Source organism: Choloepus didactylus (genome assembly GCF_015220235.1).
Source record: "Choloepus didactylus isolate mChoDid1 chromosome 25 unlocalized genomic scaffold, mChoDid1.pri SUPER_25_unloc1, whole genome shotgun sequence".
In the NCBI taxonomy this organism is placed as follows: domain Eukaryota; kingdom Metazoa; phylum Chordata; class Mammalia; order Pilosa; family Megalonychidae; genus Choloepus; species Choloepus didactylus.
In genome coordinates, this window is record NW_023637606.1 from 4,234,956 (window position 1) to 4,256,563 (window position 21,608).

Below are 21,608 nucleotides of genomic sequence, written 5' to 3' on the forward strand. Positions count from 1 at the left end.
TTGTCACAACTGTGGGTGCTGCCAACATCGAGTGACTGGAGCCCAAGGAGGCAGCTCAACACACGACAGTGGCCAGGACGGTCCCTGACACAGATAATGACCCAGTCTCCAGTGCCAATGGTGCCAAAAGGGAGAAACCCTATGTTAAATGAATGAATGAAAACCACAAAATGCACAGCCCCTTTTCCCCACCGTTCTCTCTGAGGGGAAAGAGTCCAGGAAAACAGGCCCTCGAGAGCAGCCAGACAGCTTGTGGCTAACCACGCTGGGCCCCTGGGTGTTTGGAACCCGGACTCTGGTGCCAGGTGGCCCCGGATTCAAATCTCAGCACGGCCACTCTCTAGCTGTGACTTAACCTCGCCGTGCCTTGGTTTACCCATCTGTAGGACAGGGATGATGATAATAACAGCTCTCACCTCATTGGGTCGTGGTGGTCGACCTGAACGTATAAAGCGTTTATTAAAAAAACAACATGAAAACAAGAAAAACACGAATGGATGAGGCGGGATGTATGTCTGCGGGGTTAGCCCAGCAGCAAAAATTAACAGGCTCCTGGTAAGGCAGGACTCTGAGCCCCATTTGATAAGGTGGAAATGGTGGCTGAGGGAGGTTGAATCACAGGCTTTGCAATCACATGGCGAGTTGGTAATAGAGACACGGTCCCAACCCAGCCTGACTGCAGAACTGTTTCTTTCCATGATGGAGGGGAGCCCCTGGCCTGACCCCGTATGTTCCCATGGTATATCTGGAAATGCAGCCTTTTTCATCTCTGCATGTGCTCTCACCTCCACCAGGAACGTCCTTGCCATTGGCAAACTCCTATGCATCCACAAAGCCCTAGCTCCGATGCCCTCTCCCCTAGGAAGCCATCTCCCATCTTCCCTGTTCCCAACTCCTGCTCCCTCTCTCTGTCTGGAAAGGTTTGTCTTCCCGTGTGTCTGCAAACTTGAGTGCTGGCATTTGCTGCCCTCTGTAAGGAAAGAGGAAATGACTTTCGGGCTCACTTGGGGTTGACCTCAATAAAGTCCCCGCTCTCTGAGACCTGGTTGTCCTCACTGAAAAAATAGGAAAGGGAACCAAGCTGGCATGCCTGGGTTCTGTAAGGCTCCAGATGAAGCCAGAAAAGTCTGGGCACAGCTGCTTGAGAAATGGATGTCATTTTCATCGTTACTGTTATTATTTTATTAATGCCATCGTTATGATGTGCTTGTGAACTCCCAGGGCCCAGTGCACAATGGGCACTTAATTCCACCTCACTCCTGGAGGGCAGGGGTCTGCTTGGCACAAACAGGAGCCCCAGGGAGGAGCTGGGGAACGTATCCACACACACACACACACATCCACGCTCCCGTGACCACGCGGTTCTCCCTTACCTTCCGCCACGCAGCCTCCGACGAGCAGGACCATGAGAAACCCCACGGGGCCAACCACGGACGCCACGCCAGGGCTCCGGCCGGGCGCCATGCTTGGCAGCGACCTCCGCCCTCCGCCCTGGGGAGGGGAGGGGATGGCCCCCCCGTCCCTCACAGAGAGGCCTCGAGCCGAAGGTCAGACGGGGCAGCGTCTGCGGAGGCAACAGAAGGGTCGTGAGAGTCTGGGAGGAAGGAGGCAGAAAAATGCTGGGTCCCCAACCCCCAGCTGCACCCCTGGCTGAGCTTCCACTCTGGGCTGAGCCCCAAGCCCAGAAGCTCTGATCTTGGCTGAGCCCCGAGCCCAGCTGAGCCCCAACCTGGAACTGATTGCCAGCCCTGAGGGGGCTCTGAACACCCACCTTCTCCCCCGTCACTGGCTGGGTGTCCGAGAAGGAGAGAGTGCCCCAGCTCTGTCCACTCTTGCCTCCTGCTGCGACGTGGTGCTACAAGCCCGCTCCACCCAACCACCACCAGGCGGATCTTGCCGGAGACAAACCTGCCTCTTCCTCTCTGCTCTAACACCTCTTATGGCTCCCACTGCCCCAGGGAAAGAGACTCCCGCCAATCTCCCCTCCTGCTCTGGCTCCAAGGCTGAGCTTGTCCTGCCTCAGTGCCTTTGCACCTGCCAGTCCTTCAGTTGGAAATATTTTTCGCCTCCCCCATCGCCACCCCCACCACGGGACAGGTCAAGCCTCCCCCACCCCATTGCAACTCCACATCCCAGAGCCTCGGAAATGACTAAAATCACCCTCCACTGCATTCACTCCCGTTTGCAGATTCAATACAAATGTTGATCATTCAGCATCTGTGTCCCCCAAGAACTAACAACCTCCAGGGCAGAAGGAAACCCCTACTCTGAGCCAGGGCCCCTCCCCATCTCCCCCATCTCCACTTGGGCCAGAGGCAGCGGGGCACAGGGCCAGGGTGGTGCAGGGTGAAGTGGAGGGCGAGGCACTTGTAGCGGGGTCGTGCCCTGGGTGGGACTGGGCTGCGGTTACGGGGAAGGATGTCACATAATGAAGGGGTAAGCCCCTATGATTCTGGCTCCCAAAATACCCAGCTGCGGTCAGCTCGCCCAGCCCCAGGGGAAGGCTGGGCTGGAGGTACCCGGGTCACGGCTCAGGGAGGAGGCAGGGGACGCCCGGGGAGACAGAAAGCGCACAGTCAGGCCACAGACGCCTAGTCAGACCATCTGCACACAGAGACTGGACGTACCCGTGGATGGAGACACATGATTGGGCAACCGTGACGGATGTATACGGGCACACGCATAGTCAGACCACAGAGAGACCCGCAAGCTTAGTCACACAGTCAGACAGCAAGCCTAGATGCAGGCACAGATATTTTCATGTGCAAGCAACAGAAAAGGGTGCATACACAGTCATGCAGATATAATTTGCACATAGTCAGACCACAGGCACAGATGTGCAAAGTTAGATCCCAGACATACATACGCAGAAAGTCAAGATGCACACAATGGCTCACAATTGGTAGACCAACCATACACACAGTAGGGGCACACACACAGTAGGACCAGAGACACACACAGGCACCCCCGCAGACGGCAGACAGTCGACAAGACAAACAGCAGGATCACAGTCAGGCAGACAACAAACGGAACACAGCTCAGTGCCAGGCCGACAAAAACTCACAGTCAGCTCCGACACACAGGTGCCCAGGCAGATAAACCTCACGCACAGATCAGACAGGGATGGGTGCACACAGTCAGGCTGCAGATACAGGCAGCAGATCATCCCTGCACACACGGCTGGACCACAAATTCAGACGTGCAAAATCAGAGCTCTATCACACATATGTGTGCACACAGCCAGGCTCCAGGGACAGGCCCGCGCACAGTCAGACCATGGCTACAGCCACACAGCTGTACTCAACCAGCTGGAGAGTGGGAACACAGGAAGATAAAGTCCAGAGCACAGTTCCTTACCCTGGGGTCCACCCATCCCCCCACTCCCAAGGGCCCTTTAAAAGGCGCCAGTAAGGCAGTGGCCCTGGCTGGGAACATCAGTGACCACAGCGGCTGGCCCAGATAGGAGTGGGGCTCCAGCCCAGACCCACTCGGGTCAGGCTGGGCAGGCCTTCAGAGAGCTCCTGGGGAAACTGAGGCAGCGTGGTGAGTCCACGGCCCAGAGGGGCTTGCAGCACCACCGGCCCTGGGGCAGTGATCTCCCAGCTACAGTCTCAATTTCCTTTCTTGGGATGGCTGGCCTGGCCCTCCAGCTGCCTGGCCAAGGACACCCAACTCCCCCAAACCCACTGCTCCAGCAAGCTGGGGAGGGGGCCAGGAAATTGGGGGCTTGCAAGGCATGGGTGATGGAGGCAGGAATGGGGGGTGGCAAGGCCAGGACAGACTGGCACTGTCGGAGCACAGCGGATAAACCCCAAAGGATAAAATGTTCTGATGTCTCTCAGGATCCAGGATCTCCCTGGAGAATTTTCTGTGGTGGGGGAGGTGAACCAGGCAAAGCCTATGGCCCTCCCGCCACCAGCCACTTCCTGGGAGATGACGGATATGGGGTCAGGGGAGAAGGACAGGAAGTCCCGGCGGCTCTACTTTCAAAGCCCATCTCAGATCCAGCCACTTGGACCCCCTGCTCTTCTTCTACCTGATCCATCATCACCCACTTGCACCTGGGCGGTCACCGCCACCCTCGCCCCCCCACAGTCTGTCCTCCCCGCAGCAGCCAGAGGGCGCCTGGGAGCACCTGAGTCAGGGCCCGTCCCTCCTCTGCCTACAACCCTCCATGGCTCCCACCTTCCTCGGAAGAAAAGCCCAAGTCCTCCCCGCAGCCCACCAGGCCCTGCACGCCCTGCCCCGTCCCCTCCCTGCCCTCCCCTCCTCCCGCTCTCCCCCTCGCTCCCTCTGCTCTGGCGAGGCAACTCCTTTTTGCTCCTCCAACATGCCAGGCAGCTCCTGCCCCAGGACCTTTGCACAGGTTATTCTTTCTGCCTAGAAGCTTTGCCCCCAGATTTAATGCTGTTGTTATCTGGCTGATAGTTAAAGGGTAATGGGAATGGTGGGGGTGGGGTGGGGGGTGTCTCAGCCCAAGGGAGGCGGGAGACATGAGGGCAGAGAGCGGGGTGGGAGCTGGACACATAGGGTGGCCCTGGACGGCGAAGGACATGCCCAGGTTGGCACCTGGCCCATCCCCGGTTCCCTGCCCTCGTGCAAAAGGGGAAACCGAGGCGGGTGTACCAGGGCTGTACAACACGGCGATCCCCGAGCTCCGGGGGGTTGGCTTGGCTGCCAAGACAGGAACAGCTGCCCACGGGTGCCAGCGGGAGTAACTCGGGCAGCAGCCGAGGCTGAGCTGGGGCTGGGGAGGTGGGAAAGGAGGGGGGCCGGCCCTCCTGGGACCTAGGGACTTGGGGGTGCAAGGGTCCCTGCCGGCCCCCGGAGACGTCTGCGAGTGCTTCCTCTCTTCCAGGCGCCGAATGCCCACTATAGCCAGTGAGCGGCAGGGGCCTGCCTTTCACAGAGGAAGAAACTGAGGCACGCAAAAGGGCAGGGGCTCGCCTGGGGACCCCCTCTCAGGTGGGGTTGACCCCAACTCTGGGACCCACATGTCATCACATGATCATGGTCTCCTCTGGGCTCTGTGTGAACACAGGGAAGTGGATGACCCTCTCTGGGCCCAGTAGAATCTTCTGGGAGGCCTCTGGCTGCTTCCAGAACGTACTAATGGGGGGCTGGGTGGGCTCCTGCTAGGGGGCCTAACTGGGGGGGCAGGGGAGCAGCTGCTGGAGAAGCACTAACAGGGGCTGAGTGGGCACCCATTCCTGCCAGGCGCTGGGGGCGGGGGGGCGTCACGCGGTCTCGGAGTCAGCCCTGCGTGCCCACGGGATGCAAGGAATATAAAAGGGTGATTATGACCCAGAACTGGGCATGGAATAGACTCTGTGTCACCCGCTCCAGGCGGGGTCTCCTGGGGCCTGATGATGCCAGGGTCTGCCCTGTCCTGCTGGGATGTTTGGGGGCTCTTCTCCCCAATCCCAACCCTTGGGAACACCCAGGCCTCTGGCTTCTAAGGACCCCAAGTTGCTTCAGTGCCAAGAGGGGACAGGAGTCTGGGACCCCCCTGGCAGGGGAGCCCTCCACCCTAGTGGATGTGAGGTGGCTCCAGCCAAGCCTCTCACCCCCCTGGGACCTCCATGCCCCACCCCCACCCCCAAACACATATACACCAGGAAATGGACTCAGGGTGGGATCAGGTGGGGCCCGGCCCTGCCACACTTCCCGGAACAGGGTGGAGGGATCCGGCTTTAATTGGCTATCGATTGGCATTGGGAAGACACAAAGACTCAGGACACTGTCCCCAAGGGTACCTGTGGTGGGGAGTGGCCAGGGTGGGGCTGGGTGGGGGTTCAGGCCCAGCCGAGAGAGAGGAATCCATGATGCCCACCAGGCACGCCGCACCCCATGCTTTCACCCACTTGAAATGAGGACACTGAGGCTCAGAGAGGGCTCATGGCATGCCCAGGGTCACACAGCGAGAAGGGCGCCGGAAGGAGCTGGGATTCTAGCTATTTGGCTGAGAGGGCCCCGCACTGCTGCTCCCTGCTTCCCGGGTACCCAGCTTTCCAGGCTGGCCTGCGCTGGGGCGCCCCCCATGCCGGCTTCGCTCACCATACCAAGATGTGGGTGCAACCCTCCTCCGTGAGGCATTCCGGACTCTCGGCCGTCTGACCCCACACAGCCCCCCGCTGGCTCTTCCCACAAGGCCTTGTGAAAGTTTCCGTAGCTCCCAGGACACACACGCCTTGCCCGAGCCAGCCCACCTGTCAATGCACCCTCAAAGGTACAGCAGGTGACCCCCTTCCCAGGCTGAGCCACCATCACGTCTGGGCCCCTCTCCCCCGACACTGGGGCCAGCTCTGCTCTATACCCCTCCATGGCTCCCCATTGCTGTCTATGAAAACCCAGAGCCTTAACCTTGCCCTCTAGACCCAGCCTCCCCCAATGCCTATCACACACCACCAGTGCCACTCTTGTCCCCTTTGTCCCCAAGTTCCCCGCCCTCTCGCTCTCCTAGGGGGGCGTGTATGTGCTGTTCCTTCCCCCCACATACCCATTCTCGCTGCCTATTAAGCCTCAGCCCTCACGCTCCATCTCAGATCTCAGCTGAGCTGTCACCTCCTCTGGGAAGCCCTCCTGGATGCCCTCAGCTGGACTGGGCCCCTTTCTGGGCTCCCCAGCACCCCAAATGTCCCTCCCCCCACACTCCCATCACGACTCTGCTCCTGTCCAAGGCCTGTCAATCCCCCGCCTTGGCCGAGGGTCTAGCTCAGGCCCAGCCCCCTGCTGCCCCTCACCCACGTCATTCCTACGTCAGGCCCATTTCAGAGGAGGAAACTGAGGCCACAAGGCGAGGCCACCGCAGGCTGGGGACGCCCACAGGGGCCACCGTCAGCTGCAACTTCCTTACATCTGCACCAGGGTCTGTTCAAGTCTTGGGGGGGGTGGGAGGGTGGATGAGAGACTGCAAAGGAGTAGACAGGGCTGAGGGAAGTTGGGGGGGGGGTCCACAGGATATCCCCCAGGGGTCATCAAAGGCAAGCTGCCGGATCTCTGCAAAGCCAAGGTAGGAAGCAGAGCTGCGGGCTCCGAGGCAGGGGTTTGGTAAGCAGAAATGGGGGTGCAGAAGCCCGAAGTTCAGGGATAAGAATGGGGAGAGGGAAAATGGGAATTGATCTGTTGGCCCAAAGAGGCCAGAAGATAACACCCCAAAACTCTACACGAGCCCAGATCCCCCGATTGTTAAAAGCCCTGACTGGGGGGACAGGGTCTCCGTGGGATCCACAGGCAGGAGGGGAGCAGGGACCCATGGTTGGGGGGGAGGAGAAACTTTCTGTGATTTGGGGGGGCTGGCTGCAAGCTGGGGCCCTAACCCCATCTCCCCAACCCTGGCCGAGGTCTTGCCGTTTCCTCCGCTGTCCCGGGTCCCCCCATCAGGGCGCCCCCGCGCTCGGCTCCGCCCCGGGGAGGTGGGGGGCGTCGGGCCGGGGGCCAGCGCGGGGAAGGGGGGCCCCCCGCGAAGCATAACGGTCCGGAGTTTTCCAAAGTGCCAGCCCCGGGCCCGGCTGGGGGGGCGCCAGGCAGCGGGGGGCTGGGCGCCGTGCCCGGGGCCCGCGGAGGCGCGGGGGGCCCCCTCGGGGCCTGGGGGAGGGCGAGGAGGGGACAAAGCCCGCGCGGACTTGGCCTCGGGGTGCAGGGGGCTCCCGGGGCGCACTCACCCCGCCGCCCGGAGAGCCGGGGCCCGGGCCCCTCCGGCAGCCGCGCGCTGCCTCCGCGGGGCCCGCCGCAGCGCGTCCGTCCGTCCGTCCGTCCCTCCGTCCGCCCCGAGCGCGCGGCGCTGCGAGGACTCGGGAGAGGCCGAGGCCCGCGGGGGGCGGGGCCGGGGCGGGGCCTGCGGTCGGGGGCGGGGCCCGGGGAGGGGGCTCCGGGGCGGGCTGGGGGCGGGGCCCCGGCCGGAAGTGGGGCGGGAGACCAGAGTGGGGGTGCCCCGATGCTGGGGGTCTCCAACTTGCCCAGGCCCCGAGGAGCCCCCCCCGCTCCCCCCTCCCCCGCAGCAGGAGGGGGAAGAATGATGGACAGGGCGGCCGGGGACTCCCCGAACCCCCCCCCCCCAAATCGGGAGGTCGGAGCCGGGGCAGAAAGATCCCCACCCACCCTGGGCTGAGTGGGGGGCCCAGCAGCGGAGGACGCCCCAGCACCGAGACCCAGCGATGGGGCGGTGGCGGGGGTGGGGGGGGGAATTTCCCTCCCGCTGCGAGTCCAGTCGGGGTCTAGGAGGATGAAAGGGGGGGAGCACCGTAGCAGAGCCCCTCACCCCCAAAACTACGACCCGGAGTCGGGGGCGGGGAGCGCAGGGTTAGATTGGAAACAGATGGGGCGGCGGTGCCAGGCCCGCGACACCCGACACCCGATCCGGGGAGGTGGGGGATGGGGGAGCTGGGGAGGGAGCTGGGGGGGGAGGCGCGGCCCCGTCGGAGCAGCCAATCCCGGCCCGCGCTGCCCCGGGGTGCGGGTTTGAAAACCCCTCCGGAGTGGCCAGGGATGGAGAGGCCCAGCGGGTCCCAGGAGATGGGGGAAACAGTCAGGGTGGGGTGGGGGCACTCTCGAACCCCCCTCCCCAGGACTGGTCCTCAAACCTGGAGCAACTACCTCTGAGGCCCATATTAGCGCTCAGGAGGGACCCCTGGGAGCCAGTGTTTACTGAGTGACTCTGCTCTGGTAAGGCAGGAGGGAGACCCCAGATCACCCCGCTTCTCCAAAAGGGGACACTGGGGAATAGAGAGAATTGATTTGTCTAGGGCAAGAAAAGCAGGGATTTGAACTCAGGTTTGGGTTCCTAACCCTAACCCCCAGGCCCCTGCTGAAGACAAGTCATTATAAAATTTAAAGCACCCCGATTTTGGGGGGGACACAGCAGTGTCAGAGATAAACCACCACCCCCGCCTCCACAGTCTCCCAGGCCAGGGGAGCAGATAGACATGAGTGTGCCCAGAGCTTTGTGGGGGCCACACAGGCAGCTGTGGGAACCCCGACTTGGGCTGGGGACAGCTCATCTCCCATCCGTGTCCTGCTATGGCCACCCCAGCTCAGAAGGCTTCTCCTTGCCAGGCGACCTCATTCTGTCCCTTTCCCTGCCTCAGTTTCCCTCCCCCCCCCTGCAAAATGGAGTTTATAAATCCCACCTCCTGCAAACATTGGGGTGGCCTGCACTGGTAGCTGGGCGCACAGTAGGTGTCGTGTGGACAGCGAGATGGCAACTCTCCACCCCACCCCTTCTACAGCGGAGCAAACAGTAGGCGCTGGCTAAGCACGGTGGCTTTGACTTCTCTGCTTCTCCCCACAGCCCCCATCCCTGGGAAGGCGCACAGTAGGTGCTTCATGGAGGCGGAACACCCGGCCACTTGTGGTACAGAAATTTGTGTTGACGAGGGTGTAGAATCGAGCGGCCAAGTTTCCCCCAGCTTGGCAGAGCACACAGTAGGTGTCTCGCCTGCACCTGCCAGCTCCCATCCCAGGCACAAGCCAAATAGAGACCCGGGTTTGAATGTCAGCATGCTCCATGTAACCTCACGCAAGGACCCGCACCGCTCTGGGCCTCAGTTTCCCTGTGAGTAATAGAAGCTGGGCACACAGGAGGCGCTTAATGATTGCGCATTGTCAGGGTCAGCATGGCCGCTGTCTGCCCGTGGCTGTCTCTGGGCCAGCTGGGGATGGTGGCGGAGGGCCTGCCACCCCCTCCCCGCTGGCCCTGCCCTCTCTGGGCCTCTCGCCCATGTCTCCTTGGAGACGACCTCTTGCCTCCATGCGGTGACAGCAGTGGGCTGGGAACACAGCCCCCCTGTGCCGGGGCACATCAGGGCCTGGAGTGAGGTCTGCGTCCGGCCTCCGTGGCTCTGATCACCCCATCTGTTAAATGCCCGGACACAGCTCTGCCTCCCCTCCGGCGACACTGCAACATGTGACCCTACAGGACAGGGCCTGTCGCAGCCACTGCCGGGTCCCCAGCAAGCAGCACAGGACGTGGCGCATAGTAGGGGTGTCACAAACATTTACCCAAACAATCAGGTCCGTCTGCCCTCCACCTCATTGTATTCTCTCCCCTAAAAGCCACATGGAGGGGTGCCTTTGTCACAAAGTGGGTGCCCTCACTTGCCCTCTTCTAAACAAATGTTTCGGAGCACCAGCTGCATGCACGCCAGGCCCTGTTCTAGGCACTGGGGATGCTGCGGTGACCATGAAGATGCTTGTCCTCGTGGGCTGACACTCCAGTGGGGATGACAGGCTGGAAACCAGAGAAATGAAATACACAAAGAGTCGACGATGGTAAGTGCAGAGATGACAAACAAAGCAAAGAGGAGGGTGAGCATGTGGGGTGGGATAAAGCATTACATGGCTCCAAACCCATCTCATCCACTAGCCTTGCCACCTCCAGGCAGTCCTCCCTGATTGCCCCTGCCCCTCCCACCCCCGGCACCCTTGAGGGCTGACCCCTGAAGGACACACTGTGTCCCTATGTCCTCCACACGCATCCCAGGAGGCGGCTGCCCTTGAGAATGGCCACGGGATTAGACTGCCTCAGCTTCTTGCAGCTGGGATATTTGGGGGTAATTTTTTTTTCAAAATAACTTTTCTTCTAATTATAAAATAGGCACGTGCAGCAGAAAATTAGGGAAATTCAGCATAAAGATGAAAATAAAAATTGCCCATCATCCACCTCTCGGTTGGAGACTGTGAACGTTGGGGTGTCTTCGTCCATTCTTTCCACGGACATTTATTGAGCACCTACTGTGTGCCGGGCTGCTGGGGGTACAGTGGTGAGCGTGACAGAGCCAGAACCCCCCTCCTGCCCTCGTGGGGCTCACTGACAAGTCGGGAGATGGCACCCACAGAGAAGCGAGGTCGCTAACATAATGCTGGGTAGTGCGGAGAAATGCCAAAGAGAAATGCCAAAGAGAAAATAAATTGGCTGCAAGGATCGGGGGTGCTTGCAGGGGCCTCTCAGAAGAGGTGACGTCTGAGTTTAGACCCGGATGAAGTGTACAAGTCAGACATGCAAATATTGAAGGGAACAGACTTCCACGCATGTGGAACAGCAGCGACAACGGCCCTGAGGTTGGCTGCTTTCTTCTGGTCTTTTTCTGATGTTTGCAAATGTGTACGTTTCTTTTTTAAATGGGGGTCACCCTTCTGAGCCCAGCTGCCGGTGTCCAGCATGTACAGTTTAAGGGATTCCCACCTGCTGGAAATGCAGGTTGTTCTCCACCATAAACAAGACTGCAGGGGACAGCCCCGGACGAAACTGTGGCCCATCATTTCCCGCAGATAACTTCCAAGGAGGGAGTGATGCCTTTGGGATGAAGGCAGAGCCTTTGAAATCTGATCTGATTGGGGTCTCCGAGGCAGGACAACCCCCCTCCACCAGCCTGTACCCCCCTCTCCCTCTAGTTGGGACCAAAAATCCCTGAAAGTTTCATTCAGGGCACAACCGTGAGACTCTGCACCCTTGGCTTTCAGGGTGAGAGAAACTAGTCAGGCAGCTTCCTCCAGGCTCCAGGGCGCCCCAGAAATGGACCTGTGCCCAAGGGGCCCCACCCCACCCAGCATAGCATTCATGCCCTGAGGCAGTGAGCGTGTGCCGACTGGCCAGAAACCCGCCATGCCTGGGATCCGACGCCATGTCTGCCTGCCAGCCACACCACAGCGGGCACATTGCCCACCTCCGGCACACCCCTGCTCCTCGGCTGCCTTTCTTCACCCACCGACTCTCCCAGGCCTGGCTCTCCTTCTGGACAAATCCAAGATGCCTTCAGGTGCGGGTGGATCCAGCAACCTGTGCCTCCCATATCTGCACACAGCTCCCTCCATCTCAGCTCATGGCAGGCTCCCTCCTTCCAGGAGCTCAACCCAGACGCCTCTCCTCCCCTCGCAACCCAGACGCCTCTCCTCCCCTCGCCCCCACACCCTGTTGGTCTGGAAATGCTGTCAATTTTCCCTCCTAAATTTCTTGTGAATTTGTCCATCTTTCTCCATGAGCGCCCCACTCCATCCTGGTTTCTGGTTCCCACCCTCATCCACCCCCAATCTGTTCTCCCTGCAGCAGCCAGAGGGCGCCTGTGAGCACCTGAGTCAGGGCCCGTCCCTCCTCTGCCTACAACCCTCCATGGCTCCCACCTCCCTTGGGGGAAAAACCCAAGTCCTCTCCGTGGCCTACCAGGCCCTGCACACCCTGCTCTGTCCCCTCCCTGCCCTCCCCTCCTCCTGCTCTCCCTCTGGCTCTCTCCGCTCCAGCCCCACGGGCCTCCTTGCTGCTCCTTCAGCACACCAGGCCCTGTCCTGCCTCAGGGCCTTTGCACATGCTGTTCCCTCTTCCAGGAATACCCTTCCCCCCACATTCTCATGGTGTTTCCTTCTTTTTCACCGTGCACATCTCACTCAAACATCACCTCCTCAGAGAGGCCCTTGCTCGTCACCTGCATCAGGTGGCACAACTGTCACCCCCTGGTCACACACACCCCCTTTTTATTTCCTTTTTGGCATTTATTGTCATCTGAAATTACCTCCTTTATTTCTTTACTTGTTTTCCTCTCTCGAGCTGCACTATCCAACTCGAGAAATACTAGCCTCACAGTGACTCTGTCAACTGCAATTAAATAAATTAAATAGAATTTAAAATTCAGCTCCTTGGTTGCACTGGCCACGTTTCCAGTGTGGTTCATGGCTATGGGTTGGAGAGCACAGCCCTAGCACACTTCCGTCACTGCAGAAAATTCTCCAGATAGAACTGCTCAAGATTGTGGGACCCGGGTCTGGGGATGGAGGTGGGGGAAACCAGGCCAGCTGCGGTTACTGCTGGATTCTGGGGCCCAGCACACAGCAGGTGCTCAATAATTGTTCCCTAAATGAATGAATAAACAAGTGACTAAATAAGAGATCTGTGGAGCCTGGTGGTGGGAGTGGGGGAGGGTCTATCTCCATCCCCATCCCCCCCGCAGCATCTCTAAACTCCCCATGTGCCAGAGAAGGTAACAAAAGCCCAGAGAGCAGATAACACCCAGCTGGGATTCGAACCCGGGTCCACTTGGCTTAAAACCCAGGACAGGAAGTTTTAAAAGCCGCCACGGCCACAGCCAAACTCCATCCTACAGCCTGGCATCTCGGCCAACACGCTGACTCAGCCAGAGGCCGCAGTGCAGACGGGCCGGTCCCCCTGCCAGGCCCGGGCAGCCAGGCTGTGCCCCCACCAAGGCTGCTGTCCCCCCACTTTGAGCCAGCGAGCCAGCCGCGGGGGCTTTAACGGACCTGGCCACAACCTCTCCTCCGTTCAAGCATCTTCTTTTCTCTCTGCAACTGGCCAAGTCTCTGATGAGGGCAGTTCCAGCCTTCCCCTCAAATCCCCAGTGCCTTCTCTGCGACACGGCGACATCTCAGAATCTCTCGTTTAACCTTTCATTCAACGGACCTCGTGCCTTTTCCTTCAATTAATTTGCTTTCAGCCTGCACCCGAAAGTAACCCTGGAAGAAGGGGAATAATGAAGAAAATGTACCCAGTATTTGATGCTTGTTGGATAATGTTGCTAAAGCCAGTGGCGAGATGGGATTTTGTTATAAAGAGATTGGCAGGAGGTGGAGTTAAACTGGAGCTTACCCCCAGCAAGCTCTCTCCTTGCAAGTGTTAGCAAGTGAAAACGGAGTTGTTCGTTGCCTGTGTGTGCAGCTCCAAGCCATGGGACACCCCCAAAACGGCCCCACCTGGGAGGCAGGAGGCCCAGCTCTCTCCCCGGCTGTGGAGTCCTGGGCAAGCCCCGGGGTCTCCGTTTCCCCACCCATGCACAGAGGGGGGTGGCTATTTGGGTGCCAGTGGTCCCCTTGGGGCTGCTTTTTGGTGTGTTCGAGGCATGTGAAGATCAGGGAAACTGAGGCAAGGCTAAAGGAGAGAGAAATAGCCAAGGCGGGGTAAGTGGCCGACCCTCATCTGAGCTTGGTGACCCAACTTCCCTCTGGGCTGGTTGTGTGGGGACAGGGCCCAGCCTCGGTCACCGCTGCATCAGCAGCTCTTACTGTGCCCTGGGTGCCATCCTGGGTCTGGGGATGAAGCGGGCCCCAGGGCAGAGCCTCCGGGGGCTTCTCTAGGAAGCAAGAAGCAGCACCCCCCCAAAAGTGGGGGTGGGGAGGGAGTTCCAGGCACAGGGCACAGCATGTGCAAAGGCCCTGAGGTGGGAGCAAGTGTGGCATTCCAGAGAAAGGGAGGGGGCTGGTGTGGCTGCAGTGGGCGGGGGGGGAGACAAGGACAGAGGGGTAACAGGGGTGGGGGACACCCAGGGTGGTGCTTCCCACAGCCGTGTCAATATATGAACACTAGACAATCGTCACAACCCTGGGAAAGGGGCCTTTGGGGGAGAAGAAGGCTTCTCAGTTTGCCCCGTCCTCCAGCATTTATAGAGCACCTATGGTATACCAGGCCCCAGGCTGGTACTGGAGATACAGCAATGAGCCAGTGGCCCCGGCCAAGGCAGATGTGGGCTCCAGGAGCTCAAGATGAGAGCCATGATGGAGACACACCGGTATAGGGTGGGGCAGGGTGGGCTTCCAGGAGGGGGTGACGTTTAACATGTGAAGGATGAGAACAATGTCCCCGGCTGAGGTGGGGGGACTGGGGAGACTGGGGAGTGGGGAGGGGGTTCCAGGCAAAAGGAACTGCACAGCAAAAGGTCTGGAGGCAAGAGAGGGGAAAGCTAAGTAGGGCTGGGCAAGATGGAAGAGGTGGGGTGGGTAGCCTGGGCCAGGTCCCATGTCACAGCCAAGGAAGATGAGGGACGGGGGGAAGGGCTGCAGGGTGGGGACCCCTGCAGAAGCTCAGACTAGGGACCTAACCTCTCTGGACGGCCCCCCAAATTCTCAGGTCCTGAGTGACCAGCGAGAAGGTAGTATCTTTGAACAGCAGTTTGGCTCTTGACCCAACCCCGTGTCCCCCAAGATCTAAAGACACCTGTCAGACACTCAATAGAGCAAAGTATTCAGAACCAAGCTAGGCATACAGCAGGTGCCCAATAAGCACACTGGTTAGCATCCTCTGCTCTTTCCATGTGCCAGGCACACGCAAAGCAGTTTGGTGAACCCCACACCCCGATGACTGGCATTATTCTCCCCATCTGACAAGTAGGGAAACCAAGGCACGGAGAGCAGTTACAAAAAGGACCCAAATTCTCACAGCCGAGGAGTGGCAGAGGGGAGCCTCGAACCCAGTCTGCTTTGTAACACATCCCCCCGCCACTCATCCGGGCCTCAGTTTCCCTCCCCCAGAATTAGCCCTCCTATCTCAACAGGAGGCCGCAAGGTCCCAGAATTAACTGCATCTCTAATCAGCCTGTCGGAGACCCAGCGGCCTGCGAATGGGCAAGTGCTGTTGTTTGGAGGCATGAGGATGGGTTCTGGTTCCCAAATGTATTAATTATTATTATTATTATTAATTATGAATTCTTCCCCAGCAGCTGTCCCCTGCGATGGTGGCAGGTGGGGGACAGACAGGGACGCAGTGAGCAGTGCTCCCTAGAAGCTATATTAGAGGTGGTTCACGACAGGCAGTGGGCTGGACTCTCCTATTGCACCATGCGTGCTCGCCTCAGGGCCTTCGCACATGCTGTTCCTTCTGCCTGCAACACTCTTCCACCAGATTTCCACATGGCTCCTTCTTCGCCACCTCTGTTCAAATGTCACTGTCCCAATAAGGTCTTCCCAGATCCCCTATTTAAACTTTTGCCCCCATCTGGCATTCCTATCCGCCTTCTCTGAATTATTATTACTTTTTTCCTTAGAGCAATGTACCACCCTCTGACACTCATATTTTTCTTCTTTACTTGGTTTATTCATCACCCCAGCTGGAGGGCCAATGACGCAAGGGCTCATTCAATTCTTCATGCCCGGAACAGTCAGAGCCTGGCACGCAGAAAGTGTGAATATTTGTGAAAGAGAAGGAGGTGAGAGGGGATGGACCCTCTTATCTGCCCCCCAAAGCAGCCCCTGTTGTTGGCGTGTGTGAATCTCTGAACATCGTCATCATATAGTTTCAGACTAAACTCTAGAACACTGAGCGACTTTTCAAGACAAACTGTATCATCCTATTTGTATCATTTCCCAGCCTGTTTCTTTTCAAAGGACACTGTATACACCGAACCCACACATCTCTGCTTCTTTCATCTGCCGTACAATCTCCAATCACAAAGCTGTGCCTGTTTGTGACCCAATCCCCTTTTGCTGGACATGTAGGTTGGTTCCGTTTTCCCCGACCTCACCTAACACCGTGGCAAAACCTCCCAAGGACACCTCCCAGGCCCTCGGGAAAGCATTTCTTTTGTGTGCTGGTGGGGTGGAGGATCTGGTCACAGTTAACTCTAAACACCCAGGATCCCATCACGCATGGCCAGGAACGTGTACATCGGCACAGAACCCGAAGAGGAGAACTGTGTGTTGTCTTCCCAAATTAAATCTGCACGTTCCCTTTGGGCTTGCTAAGGCCCCCTTTGAGGAATTTGTCTGCTGGATGAATTTTGTTGAGATGACATGTAGTAGAAAACCCTCATGGCAAAAGACTTGAAACAAGCTAAGTGCCCAACAATAGGGGATTAGTTAAATAAATAATGATACAAGCGACAAATAATGACACAGGATACCATGCAGCTGTAAAAAAGAATGGGGTACCCAGATGCATGACTATGCAATTCATTTTAATTCTTAAGGGGAAAAAACAAGGTGCAGAACAGCTTGTAAAAGATATTACCCAAAAGAACTGAAAGCCCGGACTCAAACAGATACTTTTACATGCATGATCATAGCGGCAGTATTTACAACAACCAAAAGGTGGAAACCATTTATGTGTCCATCAAAAGATGAATGGAGAAACCAAATATGGTATCTTCACACAATGGAATATTATTCAGCCGTAAAAAGGAATGAAGCTCCGATACATGCGGCAACGTGGCTAACTCTTGAGGACATCACGTTAAGGGAAATAAGCCAGACACAAAAGGATAAATATTGTTTAATTTCACTTAGATGAAATACCTAGAAATTCATAGCAAATTCATAGAGACAGAAAATAGATGAAAGGTTACCTGAAACTGAGGGTGAGGAGAAAGGGGAGTTATCGTTTAATAGGTACAGTTTCCATTTGGAGCTATGGAAAATTTTTGGTAATGGATGGTGGGGATGGTAGCATAACACTGTAATTAATGCCACTGAAGTGTACATATAAAAATGATTAAAATGGCAAATTTTATGTTATAGATGTGTTACTGCAATAAAATTGGGGAGGGGAAAAAAACAAGGTGCAGAATGGCTTTTAAAATATTTTATTAAAAAAAATATATATAAATCTATAAGCCTATTAAATGTTCACAGATCTCTAGATAAAGATAACTGTACCACCTAAAATGGTAACCATTAAATTCAATAAAATGGAATACAATTTAAGACTCGCTTTCTCAGTGGCACCTGCCACATTTCAACCACGTGGCTGATGGTTTTACTGTATTGGATTGTGCAGACAGAGACCACTTCCATCCTCCAGAAAGTTCTAGCAGACAGTGCTGCTCCAAAGAAGGGACTGGTAAACTGTAACCCATCAGCCAAACCCGGCCCGCTGCCTGCTTTTATAAATAAAGCTTTATTGGCACACGGCCATGCCCATTCGGTTACATATCGTCTCTGGCTGCTTTGGGGTTGTTTGCAGCAGTCAGAGACCTTCCCAGTGCAAACCCCAAAATATTTACTTTCTGATCCTTTACAGAAAAAGCTTTGCTGACCCCTGACCGAGGAGACACAGAGGGTGACTCCAGGCAGCCAGGATGAGAGAGGTCTGGGGTCAGGGGGCTGGAGGGAGACCCCGCTGTGCGTTCTTCCAAACGTCCCTCAATTGCATTGTGTCCCTCGTGCATGCGTTATCTAGCCAAGAAAACAAAATTAAAAATAAAAGATGTCGCAGAGCCGCAAAGCCGATTTCTTCTCCCGCAGTGGCACCCAGAGAGCCCTGCTTCCCCTCGCCGTGGATATTATCACGCTTCAAACAATTTTGCCAAGCAGACAGGCAACAAATGGCATCTCGTTGTTTTAATTTGCATCTCTTGGGCAAGAGGTAGGAGATCTTTAAATATGGATAAATGCCCGTCTACTCATCCAGTCGGGCCCCCCCCCCGGGACCCCAGAAGGGCAGGGGTTGGGTTTGTTTTGGTTGTCGCTGCAGCCTCAGAGCTCAGATGGGGCCAAACATATGGATGGAACCCAATAAACCCATGTCAAGTGGATGAATGAGGGGCAGAGGGGGGCAAGCCCAGAGCTGGGGCCACAGCCGAGATGTGGGATCACACTGGCCAGGGTGGGGGCATCGAATGCCAACCCAAGCTTCTTTGATGCAGTCTTGGGGGGACCTGGGCGGGCCAGAAGTGGACATTCTCCCAGGGGGGACGTGGGCAGGGCAGATGGGGGGTCTGGCAGCCAAGCTATGGGGAGGTGGGGAAGTGAGCTATGGACTCCAAGCCGGGAGAGGAATTATATATTCATCAGAATCTTAAACAAAAGCCCCGCGGCCGCCTGTCAGGCAGGCTCTAGCTTTTATGGTAATCAGCGATGCATTACCCACAATGCCTGGCCAAGCGCAAGTGGTTCTTGGCCTGGATCCTAAACTAATTTTTATATGTTCGTGTGTATATAATTTCGCTTGCTCGCTCTCGTTCCTGTTGCATCATTAGTGGGAATGTGATGGGAGGGGCGGGGGGGGGCGCGCTGAGTATAAGTTGGGGGGGAGCTCATCAACAACCCCAGCTCTCAAGCCTGGTTGGCATCAACCCCCAAGCTCATGGTGTGGGGATAAGAGTGCCCAGTGAGAGCCAAGGGGTGCCTAGAAACCACCAAATTCTGGGAGTGGAGTTTTGGGGAGGGTGACCCTGGCTGGGCGCTGGGTGGTTTTGGGCAAGTGCCTTAATCTCTCTGGGCTTTCAGCCTCTTGGTCTGCAAAACAAAGCCCTCTCCACATGCTGGGATTTCCCAGACAATGCTAACCTCCAGTAAACTGCAGATTTTCTGTCCCAGGAACCCCCAGTGAAGCTTGTAGCTGGCCAAGCCCCAAACCCCGGATGTAGCCCACGGCCCCTGCCTGGGCTGGATGCTGTTCTGAGTGATTGCTATATATTAATTCATTTTATCAGCACATTTTACGGATGGGGAAACTGAGGCAAGAGAAAACGCACATTCCTTGCCCAAAGCCACTGAGTGGCTTTGGTTTGTAGCCAAAAACCTGGGATCCTCTTCAACTCCTCTCACCATCTCCCACCCCCCACCTGCACACATAGAACCGCTTGGCCAGTCCCAGAAGCTCTTCTGACAAATCTTTCCAGAATACACCCACTTCTCCTCTGCCTCTACCCTGGCTGGATCTCACCATCGTCTCTTGCCTAAACCTGTGAAGTTGCCACCACCATAGTCCCCTGGCTTCCATCCTAGCCCCCCCAGTCTGTCCCCACTGCAGCAGCCAGAGGGAAACTGTGAGCACTGAATCAGGGCCTGTCCCTCATCTGCCTACATTCCTCCATGGCTCCCACCACCCTCAGGAAAAGCCCAAGTCCTCCCTGTGGCCCACCAGGCCCTGCACGACCTGCCCTGTCCCCTCCCTGCCCTCCCTGACTCCCATTCTCCACCTCACTCACTCTGCTCCAAGCACACCAGCTTTCCCCGCTGTTTCTTCAACAAGCCAGACATGGTCCAGCCTCAGGGCCCTGGCACATGCTGTTCCCTCTTCCTGGAACACTGTTCCCCCAAATCTCTGCATGACTCCTCCCTCACTTCCTGCCCAGTCTTTACCGAAATGTCCCCTCCTGAGTGAGGTCAGTCCCACTCTCCATCCGCCTTCCCCTGCTTTATTTTTCTTCAAGACATGGCATACAGCAGGTGCTTAATAAATATTTGTTGAGCAATTCACTGTTTTATTTCTAATCTCTGGCATTTTATCTACTTAGTTATTAATGTCTATCTACCGGAACTCCATGAGGGCAGGACTTTTTCTCTGTCTTATTTGCTGCTCTGTTCCCAGCACCCGGCTCAGGACCCAGCACACAGTAGGTGCCCAATAAATGTCAATCGATGCATTTCTAGACATCCAACAGGGCCCAGCAGAGGCCCTGCAGTCATTCCCTGAACACACAGATGCTTTACACAGGATCCGAAAGAAAATCTTCTACTGGAAACCATTTCCCTTAGCCCCCCACATCGGCACAAACCCCAACAGGGTTGGGGGGAAGGAGAGGGGCAATGCTTTTAACTAGTTCAGCAGGAAGCAGCCAAGGAAAGAAGGAAAACATCCCGGACGCCCTCAAAGCTGTTACGGGGAAGCAGGCGCCCACTCAAGGGGTGGTGGGGTGGGCACTGTAGACAGCAACCGGGGAGACCGAGCAAACACTAAAGCACCCCGTGGCCATGTGCTCCAGCTACAGATCCCTTGGAGACCCAGTGAATAAGCTCCGCAGCTGGTCTCACATGAAAGCAAAAGTAAGAGACAAATTGGCACATTCACCAAGAGGGGACCAAGCACGGCGGTGGCATAGCATACAGCCCCGAAAAAGGAGGTGGCTGCTCTGAAGTTACCGATACCTCTAGTTAGCGTGCCCGGCGTGAAATGGGGCATACAAGAGATGCAGGGAATGTAAGAGGAGGAAAATATGCACATATTTGTGAATGCTGGTGTGATGGATTGAATTGCACACTCCCCAAAAAGATTTGTTGAAGTTCTAATCCCCAAGGCCTCAGAGTGTAACCTTATTTGGAAATAAGGTCATTGCAGATGGAATCAGGTAAGTTAAAATGAGGTCAGATGGAGAAGGGAGCAGGGTGGGCCCCTAAGCCAATACAACTGGGGTCCTTATAAGAAGGGAGGAAGTGGAGAGCAGGCCAGGTGATGACGAAAGCAGAGGACACCGTGGATTGCCGGCGAGCCACCACCAGAAGCCAGGAGAGAAGCAGAGAACAGATTCTTTCCTCCAGACTTTGGAGACAGTCTGGCCTTGCTGACACCTTGGTTTAGGACTTCCGGCATCCAGAACCGTGAGACGATAAATTTCTGTGGTCTCCAGCCTCCCAGTTTGTGGTACTTTGCTACAGCAGCCCCAGGAAATGAAGACGGTGAAAATGATAATAGCAATAATAACACTAATTGCTAATATTTTCTATCATGTATTGTATGCCAGGCACTGTTCTGAGTGCTTTATGCAGAACCACTCACCTGCTTCTCCCCATTTTACAGATGAGGAGACTGAGTCTCAGAGAGGGCAGGTCACTTGCCCGAGGTCACACAGCTTGGAGGTAACGGAGAGCCCGAGCCTGGCCTGGGATATGGCGACAATGCACGCTGGTGGATGAACTCGATGCCCGGCACACAGTAGGTGCTCAATAAATGCCACGGAGATTCCCAAGTGGGCAGAGGCAGGGCTGTGCCTGGCGGAGATGTGGGAGTTATCAGCCAGTTGATCGGACAATGCTCTCTGGGATGAAGAGGCAAGGATTTGAACGATCAATGCAAACACGGAGGAAATTGGGCAGCTAGGAGCACGAGGGGCTGGCTCGGGATAGAACAATTGGCCGTCAGTTTCATTTCCTGCTGTGACAGAGAAAGGCAGGCCTGG

At 56.7% G+C, this 21,608-nt stretch overlaps 1 protein-coding gene across 12 annotated transcripts in view; it reads right to left on the reverse strand.

Moving 5' to 3' along the window:
* PTPRS (protein tyrosine phosphatase receptor type S) overlaps window positions 1–21,608 on the reverse strand; it is a 110,742-nt gene that overhangs the window by 71,439 nt on the left and 17,695 nt on the right. For 6 of the 12 annotated variants that reach the window (XM_037823903.1, XM_037823901.1, XM_037823900.1 and 3 more), the window contains exons 1-2: window positions 7,665–7,763; window positions 1,374–1,564 (exon numbers count right to left, since the gene is read on the reverse strand). In XM_037823903.1, coding sequence (XP_037679831.1) covers window positions 1,374–1,464 — 91 coding nt within the window. In that variant the 5' untranslated portion in view covers window positions 1,465–1,564; window positions 7,665–7,763. Of the gene's footprint in view, window positions 1–1,373; window positions 1,565–7,664; window positions 7,764–21,608 lie in introns of those variants that run through there. The other 6 variants (XM_037823908.1, XM_037823907.1, XM_037823904.1 and 3 more) reach the window with 3 other exon arrangements.